At 41.1% G+C, this 14,265-nt stretch overlaps 1 protein-coding gene across 6 annotated transcripts in view; it reads left to right on the top strand.

Annotated features, from left to right (window-relative positions):
• The window catches only part of GLRA2 (glycine receptor alpha 2), a 163,177-nt gene extending 149,227 nt beyond the window's left edge, over positions 1-13,950 (top strand). For all 6 annotated transcript variants that reach the window (XM_054016504.1, XM_054016503.1, XM_054016509.1 and 3 more), the window contains one exon: positions 12,622-13,950. In XM_054016504.1, the coding sequence (XP_053872479.1) occupies positions 12,622-12,900 (279 nt within the window). In that variant the 3' untranslated portion in view covers positions 12,901-13,950. The remainder of the gene's footprint in view (positions 1-12,621) is intronic.
• Positions 13,951-14,265: the final 315 nt, after the last annotated feature.

The raw sequence follows: 14,265 nt of genomic DNA, 5'->3' as shown, positions 1-14,265 counted from the left end.
GACAAAAGCTTTGTGCTCTATTATCCCATGTCAGTCTTTGAAAACATCCATTTCCAGATGGCTAAGATACCGTATATCAGAAATTTACAACTCAAAAAGCCTAGCTCCATTTTCTAATGTCAGAGCTCACTCCCTCAGAGCCATGGCAAATTCATGGGCAGAAAGATCATATTCCTCATACAAGTAAAGCAGCCACCTGAGCAATTGTTCAGGCTACCTTCAAAATTCTACAAGCTGAACATCCAGCCATTTGATGCTGCCTTCAGAAGAGAGATGTTCTTTACTGTGGGATCCCAGGAACTATTAGGAAAAGGTTATCCTCTTTCACATCTGTACATAACTGAATGTTGTTGCCCGCTCCCCGTATCCCCCAAGTGGGCACTTCTATGAAAATCTCAACATCATGGATCTATGGACCTCATTACACATAAGAATAGGACATTTTTTTCTGTCTTCCCTGAAAAATTTCCTTTCTTGGAGTAATGAGGTCCACAGATCCCCCTGCCCAGTATGGGGTGTTAATTGGGAAAATATATTTAATAATTAATTGGCACTCAGTGTTTGTTGTTCATTGAATTCCTTACTCTACAGGAGGGTTGTTCTATTGTGTCTCAAATCTTAAATTTTCCTTACTGATATAGAGTGCTAGGCTATGGAAGTGTCTCAATTGGCAGTTTCTCAGAGGTGGAGCCACAACTCCCCTGCCTCCGATTGACAGGTTTGGCCTTCCTCCGAGGCTGCATAGAGCAGAGTTCCCTTTGTCCTGGATCTGGGGACCTTATTACTCCAAGAAAGCACAATTTCAGATAAGACATGAATACATTTTCTTATTCCTTTGAACTACCCAGGCAAGCATAAAGTGGCTTTATAGAAACCCTCTCATGTTTTTTTCTCTTTATTGCTATATGCACACTGCAATCCTTCCAGACTACACATCTGTGTAAGATAAGGAGGGAATATGTGCTTAGATGCTGTTCTCAATTTGGGTCTCCCAAAGATTTAGTGGTGCCATGCACTACCTTGGATAAAGCTTGTCATACCGAGACCATTTTGACCTGCATCACATTAATAGTTTGATCTCCAGCTCTGTTAAAAAAAAAAAAAACCATTTAGAAACTCTTTGAAAAAAATGCTATTTTTAATGGCTTACCTCTCCACGACCCCTGGCTCAAATGACCCCAAATTTGGGTCACTAACCTTACCCTGCATCCTTCTGAGATGCACCAAATTTTCAAAGGAATCAAACGAAACATGTTGATTTTAAATGACTTAGAAAGGTAGACTTTTAAGTAGAAGTTGTGACACAATCTTAACTGTAGTGGCGCTGCTGCACCACTTTAATAACAGAGACGCTTCCTGCCACAAAGAGCTACAGTCTATGGATGTGGATGTGTGCGGAGTTTGTGCATGGATTGGGGTACATTGGCAGAGCTGTGGGGTGCAGGAAGATTAGAGTGCAGAGGGTTGGGGTGCACTGGGGGCAGGGGGAATTTGGGGCTGCATGGCGGTGGTGCACTGGCAGAGCTGGGAGTGCTACATCTCCTTCATCTGAGCCCCCAACCTCCCTCCTCTCCCCTACTTCCCATCCCCATTTATCCATAGCCCTCCTCCCCTTGATGCAGCCCCAAATCCCTCTCCCCTTATTCCCCCACTCCTCCACCCCTTAATACACCACCCCTCCCAGGAAACATTTATATGTCTATTTTCCCCCCACAAAGACTTTGATTACATTCTCCCCCTAAGTAAAACTGCCACCCATGACTCACAACTTGTATCAACCTCCATCCTCTCAGCCCAAAACTCCTTTTTTGAGGCGGGGGCTTGTAATTATCTTATCCTTACTTATGTTAATTGGAGGGTGAGTTCACAGCCATCAATCTCAATGAGTTCCTGATCCATCCAGTTGTCATCTTAACTATACAAGGCAGCAGAAAGTTACTGTTTTAGGTGGAGCCTGTAACACATTGATCAAGTTACCCCAAATTTGCTACTCCCTCCCCATGAGACACACCAAATTTCAGAGCACTCTGATTAACCTTTTGGATTTTAGAGCACTTGTATCGCGCTTTAAAGCATATAAAAAGGCAGGAATGAATCCCTCTAGCCATTGTTTTGTATTGGCGCATGCGCATTGTAAAAACAGGTACCTTTTCTTGGATCTCCCAAAGCTTTAGTGAGTTCCATGCACCAACTTGGGTAAAACTTGACAGATTGAGACCACTTTGCCCTGCATCACGTCAGTAGTTTGAGCCCTAGTGCTGCACAAAAAAAACCCCCACTTAGAAACGTTTTGAAAAATGCCTAATTTTTTCCCGTGGCTTATATCGCCACACCCCTAGCTCAAATGACCTCATGTGGGTCATGACCCCACACAGTCCTGAGGCACACCAAATATCTGGACTAACTATGTCAATTTTAGAGGACATGGAAAGGTTGACCTTAAAACAGAAGTTGTGACACAACCTTAACTATAATGGCACTGCCATGCCACTAAAATGTGTTTTATAGGATTGTTTGCTTACAGTGTTCCAGTCAATAAGGCAGTAATTTTTTGTAGCAGGAGACTGAATTATTAACATGAAGATTTCTGTTCTGTTTGTTTGGGTTTTTGGTACAGTTAAAATGGCTTCTGGATACATCATGAGGTTGTTTTCAATTGGCTGTGTGAAGAATAGTACTAGTATACAAACTATAGATGGAAGGCAAATCACCTCGTTACCTTTTAAAATGATTGATTTCTTGAAATTCCAGCCAGATTTGAATAAACAAGCACCCTAAGGACATAACTATCCAATTTCAAGACACTGACATTCCTTCAGGGATAAAAAGAATATATGCAATCGATGTTATTGAGTGCTAAACTTCTTTCTCTAAGAATAGAACCAACAGTAGTTGAAAACACATCAGTTTGAGCCTTATCTTTAAAAAACACCTAAAGCTTAAACAAATATTGCTTATCTATTAAGCATGTGTTGCTGTAGGCGGTGTGTATGCTAATATAGAATTTAGCACACAGTTATAAATTTAGAACATATAAGAAAAGGCAGATGCCATTACTGTACCTGTTATTACTGGGCATGGCACTGCAGTTCCAGCAATATGCTGAATCATTAATCTCTCCTCTTATGGATAATTTAGCAAGTTATTGAGTTTTGCGTAGCATAGAGCACCACCTAATATGCATGACTGGCAACTCCTTTTGTTAAGCTCCAAACTTAGAAAAATAGCAAAATCCCACATTCTGGGTTTGAATACTTTTAATATTCATTTTCCAAAATTCACTAAGCAGATCATGCAGCAAGTTTCTGAGCCATCAGAACAAGCCAAGATAGGGAAGGGTCGATAAACATGATTTAACTATACTTCAGTTTTTCGTGTCAGGATCTGGGAATGTCCTATTTAGTGAAATGTAGTACAAATAAATCATGAGCTGTTGCAAATATCTTGCATAATTAGAACTATTTTGAGATATGGGAAACTATATGAATTTACAAAAACAAATGTGTTTTCTTCTAGTTAACTATTTTTCCATTCAACTTTTATTTAAAAGTCTACATTTCTAAGTTACTTAAAATCACTGTAAGCATTCAAGCATGTTTAGTTATTCTGAGAAATTAAAGAGAGAGAAATTCATATACCTTATTAGCCATGTCTATATTATTTTCACTAAAACAGTTTTGGCAATCAACAGCCCGTGACCCAACATTTTTTATGCTAGGAAATGTTAGTGTTCTTAGGAGTCCAACTGGACCTCAGAAATGTTCCTCTAAGAGCAATATCTTTTGCCAAAGGATGAGGATACAGAAATCTGAAGTCAACAGGAAGCTCGAATGTTGAATGTGATGGCACTAGGTGAGGTTATTGGGCTAACAAATATCTAAAGGTCAAATTCACCAGAATTCTCCAGCTGCATTGTACCATCCTAAGTGACCCAGTGACAGAGAAAGGTGATAATGGAGAGGATTTGGAGATGGAAGATAAGGAGTTTGTTTAGGAGCAAGTTAAGAAAGAGAAATGGAGGTGCAGGATTGGATGGACAGACATGAATGTGGGGTACAGAAATAGATTTCGGCATAGAGATGATGGTTGAAACTGAGTGAAGTGATGAGAAAGGGTGTAAATCATGAAGGCAAGGAGGAGAGAGCCCTGTGGCACTCCTACTGATACTGGAAGGATGAAAGAGAAGGACCCACCAAAAAAGATGATGAAGTAACAGTTAGAACATTAGGAATAGAACTGGGAGTGGACAGAATTGAAGAAGCAGTGGACAGGTCAAAAGTGAGGATGCTGTCGGGACCTTGAGATTTGGCCAAGAAGACATCACTAGAGACCTTTGTGGGGTGGTTTTGGTGGAGGGAAGGGGACAGAACACGGACTGGCAGAGATCAGTGAATTTTAGGCAATTTTAGGCAATAATTATAAATGACATATTTAAAGAGGTTAGAGATAAAGGGAAGGAAAGAAATTTGGTGGAAGCTGGACAGTCTGGTGAATCCAAGGACATTTTACTGAGAATGGGGGAGTCCCCTGTATGCTTTTATTTCGAGAGGGAGGATCGAAAGAGTAAAGATAGATTGAGGAGGAGGGAGATGTTGGGGTTAAATCAGGTTAAGAGGCAGGAGAGAATGGACTCATAGGAGCAGGGTGAGGGATTAGAAGTATTCAGCATGTGAGAGCATTAATCCTGGAGGAGAATGAGAAGCTACATCAGTGCATGCCCACCCAGTCTAGTCATGGCCTTAGAGAGGAGAGGAAAGGGGCTGGAAAGAAAAATCATGGAAAAGCGTGTTGCTCTTCTCTTTGGAAAAGCTAGCGAGATCTTGTATGGAATGGAAGGAGGGGGCAGGAAGAGAAGAGGATTTGTGAAGGGAGTTGCATGTGGCAAATAGACAATGGAGGTGATTGTCACTGGCTCCCAGGCCCATGGCAACACGATGCTGTTTGGCCAGGACCACTTTGGAAATGAAGGATGAGCAAACCAGCCTTGGGAAAATCTGCATGGTCTTGAGACTTTCTCCAGAGGCAGCTGGGAGGAGGGAACTGGTAGTGGCATGTAAAATGTCTCCTATTTCCATAATTCCCTTGCTTCCATTAAAGGCACATGTATCACTGCTCCTGTTCTCAGGACTGGGAAGTAATAAAGTGGGCTGGCGTTTGCTCACTATACAGATGAGTTAATTTTTATCCCATTGAATATTCCCCAAACTCCTTCCAAATCTATCATATCATAGACAACAAGTAAGGGATGCAGTCCATTATAGCAAAGAGATGTCCAAACACAAATACATGCAATGCAGTCTATGTGGTAAACTATCAACTTTACAAGAACATGTGTTATATAGCAAACTAGGGCTTGGTGTACAATCAGGGATCGCCAATCTTTGGCATGTGGCCCGTCAGCGAAATCCGCTGGTGAGCCGGGATGGTTTGTTTACCTGCCGCGTCCACAGGTTTGATCGCAGCTCCCACTGGCTGCGGTTCGCCGTTCCAGGCCAATGTGGGCTGCAGGAAGCGGCGTGGGCCGAGGGATGTGCTTCCCACAGCCCCCATTGGCCTGGAACGGCAAACCGCAGCCAGTGGGAGCTGCAATCAGCCGAACCTGCGGATGCAGCAGGTAAACAAACCATGCCAGCTCACCAGCGGATTTCCCTGATGGGCCGCATGCCAAAGGTTGGCGATCCCTGAGTGTACATGATTATGGCCAAATTTTACACAGGACCTTATTTCATTTCCATCCTATGCATATTAATGACCTTGTGGGAGTTTGCATTTATCACTTACCCAATGAAAAAACATTTGTGTAAAAGGTTAGCAGATCAAGTTGCTGTATCTTTGAGTGCCTATTGATTTTTAACCTTATGATGTCTCATTTGCTATGAATAAAAAAATTGGTTTTAATAGAATGATCCCTTTAAAAAAGCAAATCAAAATGAAAAGACAATGGAGAATTTGTGGTAGTAAATTTCTAATAGCATCAAGCTGTCAGGATGTTTTTAAGATGCAACAACTTTGTTTCACTCAATCTCACTTCAGAGCCATGTAAAAACAGCCAGTGAAATCCAGATGATTGAGATTTTGGCTAGCAGAACATAAATGATATGCAAAGCCAGGAAGGAGGATAATCTGTGGCATGGAAGATATGGAGAAAACCCAACACTTTATTTATGGGACACTCAGTGCTTAAAACTGATAATTGGAGAAGGCATTGATTTGTCAATTGTCTTTATTTGCTGCCAAAAAACCAAGCAAGCCTAATGGAACTTGCATTTGAATACTTTTAAGAGCGTGCAGACATTCCTGTCTATTTTTAGCTATGGATTTTAAATTATTAATATCATTTGAAATGTTTAATTAGTTTTGAGAAGCATTTGCATAAATTAAATGCATGAGGTCTGTCTGAGGAAGCTGTGGTAATCTCTCTCTGGATGTCTGTGGTTTTGGTAAATAGTTTAAAGGAAAGCATCCATCAATGGAGGAAAAAGGCATGTTCTTTTCCTTCTCCACATGGCTAATCTTTAGCTGGAGGAATTATATGCACATATTTGTTATGTTTGACCAAAGTAAGTGGCAGTGATATGGGGCACACTCAAAGATGGCAGGGGAATTCAATTTGTTCCCCACATCCCCCCAACCTGGCATGGACTGTCCTCTTTTATCATTCCTTCTTTTGCTGTTGGTAGCTGCCAGGCTTTCTTCTTTGCTGGGGAAGACTGTTGCTTGCTCAATGCACCTACAAGGGGAGTACAGGTGCATAAAGTACTCCCTTACTTTCCTGTATAGGCTACCTACATCGTGGGTCACAGCTCAGGTTGGGGAACCCTCTGTGGGGTTGCCAGTCTCCTTTCCGTGCATATGAGTGGGGTGTAGGTAGGCAGGCAGGGCATGGATGAAGCTTTAAATCCACCCTCCCTTGCCCATTTCACCAGCCAGCCAGCATAAAAAGGGAAGTCATCAGTGTCTAGCAAAACGCTGCTGCAGATGACGTTACTGCTGCAGTGAGTCTGAGATAGGTGCTGCCCCTTACTTAGGGCAGATTGTATTCTTACAATCTAGCCCTAAGTACGGTCTCACTGAAAAGAGGGAAAATTGAAAACCAAGGCTGAAAATTAGGAAAAGATTCCTAATAGTGAGATCAGTCGGGCTACCAGCCACGTTAGAACTATAACCAAGTCCTAGGAGTCAGTTAAGACACTACAATGCTACATCATTTTGTTCTCTTCACTGTATCACGTGAACGGGGCTGTACAGGTCAGAGAACAACAGTGCTGTAAGCAAGTCCCTCAAATTGATTCTATCTGAAGCATAGACCATAGAGTAATTTCCCAGGGGAAGTTGTGGAAGCCACATTGTCTGAAACATTTAAACCTGGGCTGGGTGAAAGCACTTGAGAATTTACTGTCAAGGAATAATCCCAGTGCAGTCATCAACCTCAGGATCTCAATTGTTGGCTCTGGTGGAGGTGTTTCCCTTACCAGACTGTAGCAGTGAGGGATACATGGGGGTGGTACCTGGAGCCTGCTGTGCAGCAGGTGCACAGGGTGAACAGGATTAAAGCCCCATTAAAAATGGGACCCTACTGAAGCAACCATTTTCCACTCACTGAGAGCAATTAGGCTGGTAAGAAATTCATTTTCCATAGAAATCAATGAGAAAGGCAGGCAGACTTGTGTCAGGGAAGTTTCTCCTATGTATTTACAGTTTTAGCAAAGGTAATTGTAAGTTAAATTGTATTTGTTTGCCTTGTGGGCAGATAGGGTTCTGGAGTTCGTCACTGACCCAGAGACCTCATCGAAACCGACCTGGTTTTACATTGGTCTAACTACACTGACTTCTGTGGAGTTAGTGCGGCTTTAAAATTAAACAGAGTGGAATCAAGCCCAAATCAGCTTTGCTCCCACCAGACCACTTCCCTTGAGTCTCTGTGCATCTCTGATCTCTGTCTCCCTGTCCTGAGTTCTTCAGGTATTTGCCTCTCTTCCCCTACGTGCTTCATCTTAGCTAGGATCTCTGTATTGAAGGATGTTCCTGCGTGCAAAGTCATTTAGTTAATAAAACTCCCCGTTCCCTTTTGTCACAATTTGGCAGCCCTGTTAATGATTGTCTCACATTTTAATTAAAATGCAGCACTAATTATATACATTTAAAATAACCACGCTAGAGTCTACTCAGACCTGCATAAGCCCAGGCAGGACAAAGAAAGTGAGTGGTTATGCTGTATCCATCTGGTGCAGAAAGGGGAATAACCCCCAAATCAAAATAACGTGAATAAATTCTTCTGCTATGTATATCCAAAGGCAGACTAATGTGAGATTCCCACTGAAATGCTGACCAGACAACTTTGTGTACATCACAAATGGACTGGCAGAACTGTTATCCAACCTGGTAATGAAATCATAAGAACAGCCATATTGGGTTGGACCAAAGATCCATCTAGCCCAGTATCCGGTCTTCTGACAGTGGCCAATGCCAGGTGCCCTAGCGGGAATGAAGTCTCCAAACTCCATTGTCCTGAGAGACTTTAACATCCAGACAGGTATTGCCCAGACAGAATCATTCACATACTGCAGAGGAGCCCAGATAGTTGATTCTCCAGGCAACCCACTGGATTTGATCAAGCTTAATGTACATGTAGAGAGCACAGTAATTATGCCCTACACTATGGTGTCGCCTCCTACAGACGAGTGTCAAGTCTTTCCCTTTATTTCATCTCGGAGGTGGACTGTTCATGTTAGTCAACTGTTGAAGAGTCACAGATGCAGTGGGTATCCACTGCATTAGAGGCCACACTACCCAGCTGTATTACCAAAGTACCGGTAGACTGGTTAGATACCAAAACCACAAGCTGGCTACACCCCTGACTCCAAAGTCTCCTCTCCCTACCAGAGACCGTCTTGGTTCTCTTCTCCGCAAGGAAGGTAAAGAGCCACTGAAGAGTAACCTCCCTCCCTCAGCCCCCAATTTCCACTACAGTGACTGGAGTATCCCATGGTGAGCCACATCAGTGCCTGCCAATAGATTACAAGAATACCTGATCAGCAGCTCATAACTAGTTCAATACAACATTGATTTATTTTTAATTATCTAAGCAATGGTTTATTTCAGTTTTGAAAATACCAATCTGAGTTCACTGTTGTCATTGTACAGTATAACTATAGCTGGCATCTCTAGAAAATACATTCTAGTTAACAGTCCTGAATCATCTGGGAAATGGTCTGGATGATCTAACAAGTCTTCCCAATCTCTTAACTTCCACAAATTAACCTAGAGCCCAGACTTGCAGGCAGAGCTTTAAGTATGCAGAGACTGCAGGACTAGGCCTTAGAGGAATCAATCCATAGCACCTTTCACCCAAAACCAGTGTTTTACACTGTGGTGGGGAAAGGAAAGCAAGAGAGTTAATTTTCCTGAAATGTGCCCTTATATGAATACCCCCTACCCCGTTCAAGATCTAATTCAATGGGATTAAAGACATTCATTTGTGTAGAACAAAAGCTGATCCCATTCATGAGGAAGAAAAAATGATACTAAACGTGTAGAAAAATCTCCCACTTCTTAGTATTCTCTCTTTCCATTATAAAAATTGTTTAGAGCCAGCACCTAAGACACAATAAGAAAATATAACTGCATTAGGAAATAGATTCCTTTGCTACAGTTTCAATGTTATCTTCCTAGCACCTAGAAAATGTATTTAATTTTCATAGCACATTTCTTCTGAAAGTCTGCGAATGAATAGTTAAGGGACACAGCACTTCAATCTTGCTCATATTTCTTTTTCATTTATGATAACCCCCTGCAAGTTACAGCTCTCCACACAAACTAAACTACACACACACACACATCCCTTATTTCCATAAATGGACATAAAATTAAGAAGAATATATTACAGGGAGACTGTTACATTGCATTTCCATATCATGGAGCCTGTTTCTGAATGTTTCTTGGCCACAGTTCAGGATCTGGGCCAACAGATTTGTTACTCGAGTGAGGAATTTGGGAGTCTTCTTAGACCATTACCAGTGAAAATGGCTGGTTTTTTTTCTGTCTGTGCCTGGCTAGAAGATTGGAACTGTTTCACTCAGCTGTGACCCTCCTCTCCATAACCCACATCTTTAATACATCTAGACTGGCTAGTGGCAATGTGCTGTACTAGACTAATCTTGCATTCATTTAGCAGTTGAAGCAAGTTCACTTGTTAAGTGAGCACATGACACTGACGCATTTTCTTCTGCAGTGGATGTTTGTTGGCTTCTAGATGGAGTTTCACATAGATTTTTAATTTATAAAGCCATAAATAGTGTGGGGCATGACTATCTGAGGCCTTATCTACACACACACTTGAACTGGTTTAATTAAATCTATTTAAAAACACACTGTAGTTAGACGGTGCAAGTTTGTGGTTAGCCAGTTTCTCAGGTCTGTGCTTTCTGTTTCTGGGCTACAAGTACATTGAGGAGCTTGAGCTGAAAGGCACCTTAAATTTGGAATACACTCCCTCCGTTGGTCTGATATAGCCTGAGTCTGCTGATGTTCAAGGAACACAGCAAAGGGCAACATTCTGGGAAGAGCTAAAGTGTGTGAGATGGAGGGAGCTGGGGGTGGATAGAGAATAGAAGGATGTGAAGTTGGGTTATGTTTCCTGCAGAAGGGCTTGGTTTGTTGGGAGCTATTGCTATTTCTCTATTGTTTTATTATAATGGATTGTATTTTGCATGTCATCAAGGCACCTAGAAACTACTATTGTATATTTTCAGTAAGTAAAATAACTATACCTCCCCCGCTCTTTGTGCTGTTAGGCAAGAATAATTTATCATGCAACGGAGGAAAAACAGTTTATCACCTGCTGTAAGAACATCTTGCTGCTTGCATTTCTATGTATTTCTCTGGTATTTTTAAAGGTGACTGGAAAAGCTCTTTTTAAAAACAAAATAATAAAGTTAATACTACTGTATTCCTACTGTATAGTATTTTCTATCTTTGATATCCTGCACATATAACGACTTATTCTTCACAATTCATGAGGTAGGTATTTATTATACCCCTTTTTCAGATACAGGGGCTAGAATCTGCATTCAGTTACACTGGTATAAATTGGAAGTGACTCCAGGGGTGTTATCCTGGATTTACAGTAGCAGAAGATCAGAATCAGGCCTGGAGCATTGAAATGATTTGCCCAGCGACACACAACAAGGCAGTGGCTGAGTTGGGGCTAGAACTCTGGAGTCTCCTAGTCCTGTGCTCAGTCCATTAGGCTATTCTTCCTCTAAAGCTCCCTCACAAATTACAGAATATATGTATATATTTAAAATAAATCCATGTGATAACACAACTGCTGTCCTTTAATCATCTTCCACCTCCTGCGTTTGTATTTTGTCTACAATGGCTAGTGACACAGAGAGCACTGCAGACAGTGCCTCTGCCTGCATTTTAGCAGGGTTTAGGAATGTCATGAACTAATGCAAGAGAAGCACCGTGCCCTGAACTCATGTCTTGGCAGTCTCACTTTTAAGCACTTTACTTATTTATAATAATAGTAGGAGCAGAACTTTTACCTTTTTAGCTTTTCCCAGAAGGACTGAAAACTGTAAATGAACAAATCGCAAAAAGAGAGCAAAACATTTCACTTTCACACTGCTGAAGATTTGAGATGGAAAGGACGCAAGTGGTAACAAGCCCTGTGTTAATACAATTATACACCTACTGGTGAGTATAGCACATGGCAGTCTTCACACCAAAGTACTTGGGTCTCAAAGGTACTATTTGTTGCCTTCACTTTTTTTTATCCTCACTCAGTATAACCTATTTCTTTTATCATGGCTTGTGATGCATTGTTATTTGCTCACATCAGTATGTCAGATCTAAGGTAAGCAAAGCAAGCTTGATGATACAGGTGGTACAGATGGGTGATCCTCAGCTGAAGAAGAGACAGTGGAGTTATAAAGCTTCACACCAGCTGTGGCTATGTCCCATTGTTTTTTGCAATCCCTTGATCTGTAGTGCCATCAGAAAGCTGTGGGTTAGAGACATGAGAGAGCACTCTGCACTCGTGAACCTCAGGAGAGTTTATTTAAAATCAACAGTGAAATGTCTGTCACTCAAAAAAAGTGAAATAATAAATAATAATAACAACAACAACAGTGAAATAAGTAGCACAGCAAGTGGGTTCTCTATGCTCTTCCTGACTTTTCTGGTCCTCAGCCATATCAAATTTAGGAACTAGGGCAGCTTCTGGGCTTGCTTTTCATCCTGAGTAGAATGGCGTCACTGGTTTGGTGGTTTTGAATCATTCATGGACAGCTGCCAGTAATTGTAGCTCAAACATCGTTATTCTTTCAGCTTGGCAAAACGGTCATGAAAATTTACCAGCTCAGGCACGAAGTCTTCATCACCTAGTTATCAGGATGATGATAAAGGGCATGATATTTACTCACCTGTCAAAAAATATTATACAGCTTGAGGCGAGCGAGCCAGTGGAATTTTGTAAGGCAGTGTTATATTAACTCGAACCAAAAAGCTTGTCCACTGGTTTGTTAAGGAACTTTGCAGTGCTCCTGGATGCTACAACCTTAATTGTATTCTACATAGACAATTGATTGTCTCTTATTTCTGTCCTTTATCCTCCAGGAAGATGACGTTACCCGTGACAGTCGCTTCAATTTCAGTGGTTACGGGATGGGTCACTGTCTCCAGGTCAAAGATGGCACCGCAGTCAAGGCCACTCCTCCAAACCCCCCTCTGGCGCCACCAAAGGATTCAGAGTCCATCAGAAAGAAGTTTGTTGACCGTGCAAAAAGGATTGATACAATATCCCGAGCTGCGTTCCCACTAGCCTTCCTCATTTTCAATATCTTTTACTGGATTACGTACAAAATTATACGGCATGAGGATATTCACAAGAAATAGGCAACTCTCTGGGGGTGCTGGGACCTTGTAGCCAAAGCGATTTGCTTGTAAATAAACAGTGAAATGTCTTTCTGTCATTTGGACTGAGGATTTTTTTTCGCCCATGCTACTGAAGAGAATAAGACAAAAAAATGGAACGGAAGCAAAAGCATAGGAAAAAAGTGATTGACAGCAAAAACAAGATGCCGTGGGACCATGCAATACGGATCCCCTTACGTACACTCAGTATTGTTCTTCCAGATTCTGCATTGATCAGACGCTCTTAAACAGGGCCAAATTTTACTCAACAATGTCACTAAGATATTGAAAAAAATAAAAACAACCGACCAACCTGAAACACCTACTATGGGACTGTACTGGCTACAGTACAGTGAGTTATAAGAGGACCAAACTTATTCAGGATAATGCTGCCTTTCTATTTGAAACAAGTCTACTGTGCTACATTCCATTAAAATGTCTGTAGTTAGCAGTTCACCAAGAAGTCCTTTTGTGCGTTGTAACTTATTTCTACTAACAGGGAAAAATGATTTATACTTTAATATCCTTGTGGGTGTGCATTTTAATATTATCTTGCTTTATTAGAATTGTAATTTTGGGGTCAAACTTGTGTATTGTGCTATTTATTTGATAGCTGACACTCATAGAAACCAGTTAAACTGCCCATTTTATTTTTGTTCTAAGAGAGTGCACTTATTTCATTTCATTTCTGCTGTTTTTACATGCAACTTGAGGTGCCAAACTGTATTTTACCTGTTGTGCTACCCTGTACCACACTATTTATTAAGAACTTGTTTCCTGGCTGGTGTAGCTCAGTTTAGCATTGACTTTCTATTTCTTTCTATTACTGCTCTCATTGTAGCTGCAATTGATAGCTCTGTAGGTAAACACAACTTGTTTACAGACCTCTAATTTATATCTTTACTCGAAGTGGCGATCATTTTAAATATCATTGACTAACCTAAGAATTTTAAAACTGTACTGTGATTTTCATAACCTGTTACCTTTTGGTGCCAGAGCTACGTGGTTCAAATCCTTGCTACATGTTTTAAAGTAGAAAAAAATAAAAATTGAAATAAAAAAAAGGTATTTTTGCTTACACAGAAAAAGAAACTAAGATAAAACATAACAAGATCATTAAAAATTTTACACTTGCTGTAAAAGCATTTATTAAAAAAGTTATTTGTTCAATTTCAATAAAGCTAAGTGTGCTACTAATTTTTCTTTTCTTTTCAAGCTCTTTTTTCATTTGGGGTAGTGCTATTTGCAATAGAGGCCAGATTCTCAGTCACTCCAGCAGCAGAAAAGGGACTTAAAGTAGCAGCTGGGGGAACTCTAGGGAGGCCTACTTTAGTCCTCCTGAACTCC

Source organism: Malaclemys terrapin, chromosome 1 (assembly GCF_027887155.1).
Source record: "Malaclemys terrapin pileata isolate rMalTer1 chromosome 1, rMalTer1.hap1, whole genome shotgun sequence".
Lineage (NCBI taxonomy): Eukaryota > Metazoa > Chordata > Testudines > Emydidae > Malaclemys > Malaclemys terrapin.
This window is presented reverse-complemented; position numbering and strand designations above follow the sequence as displayed.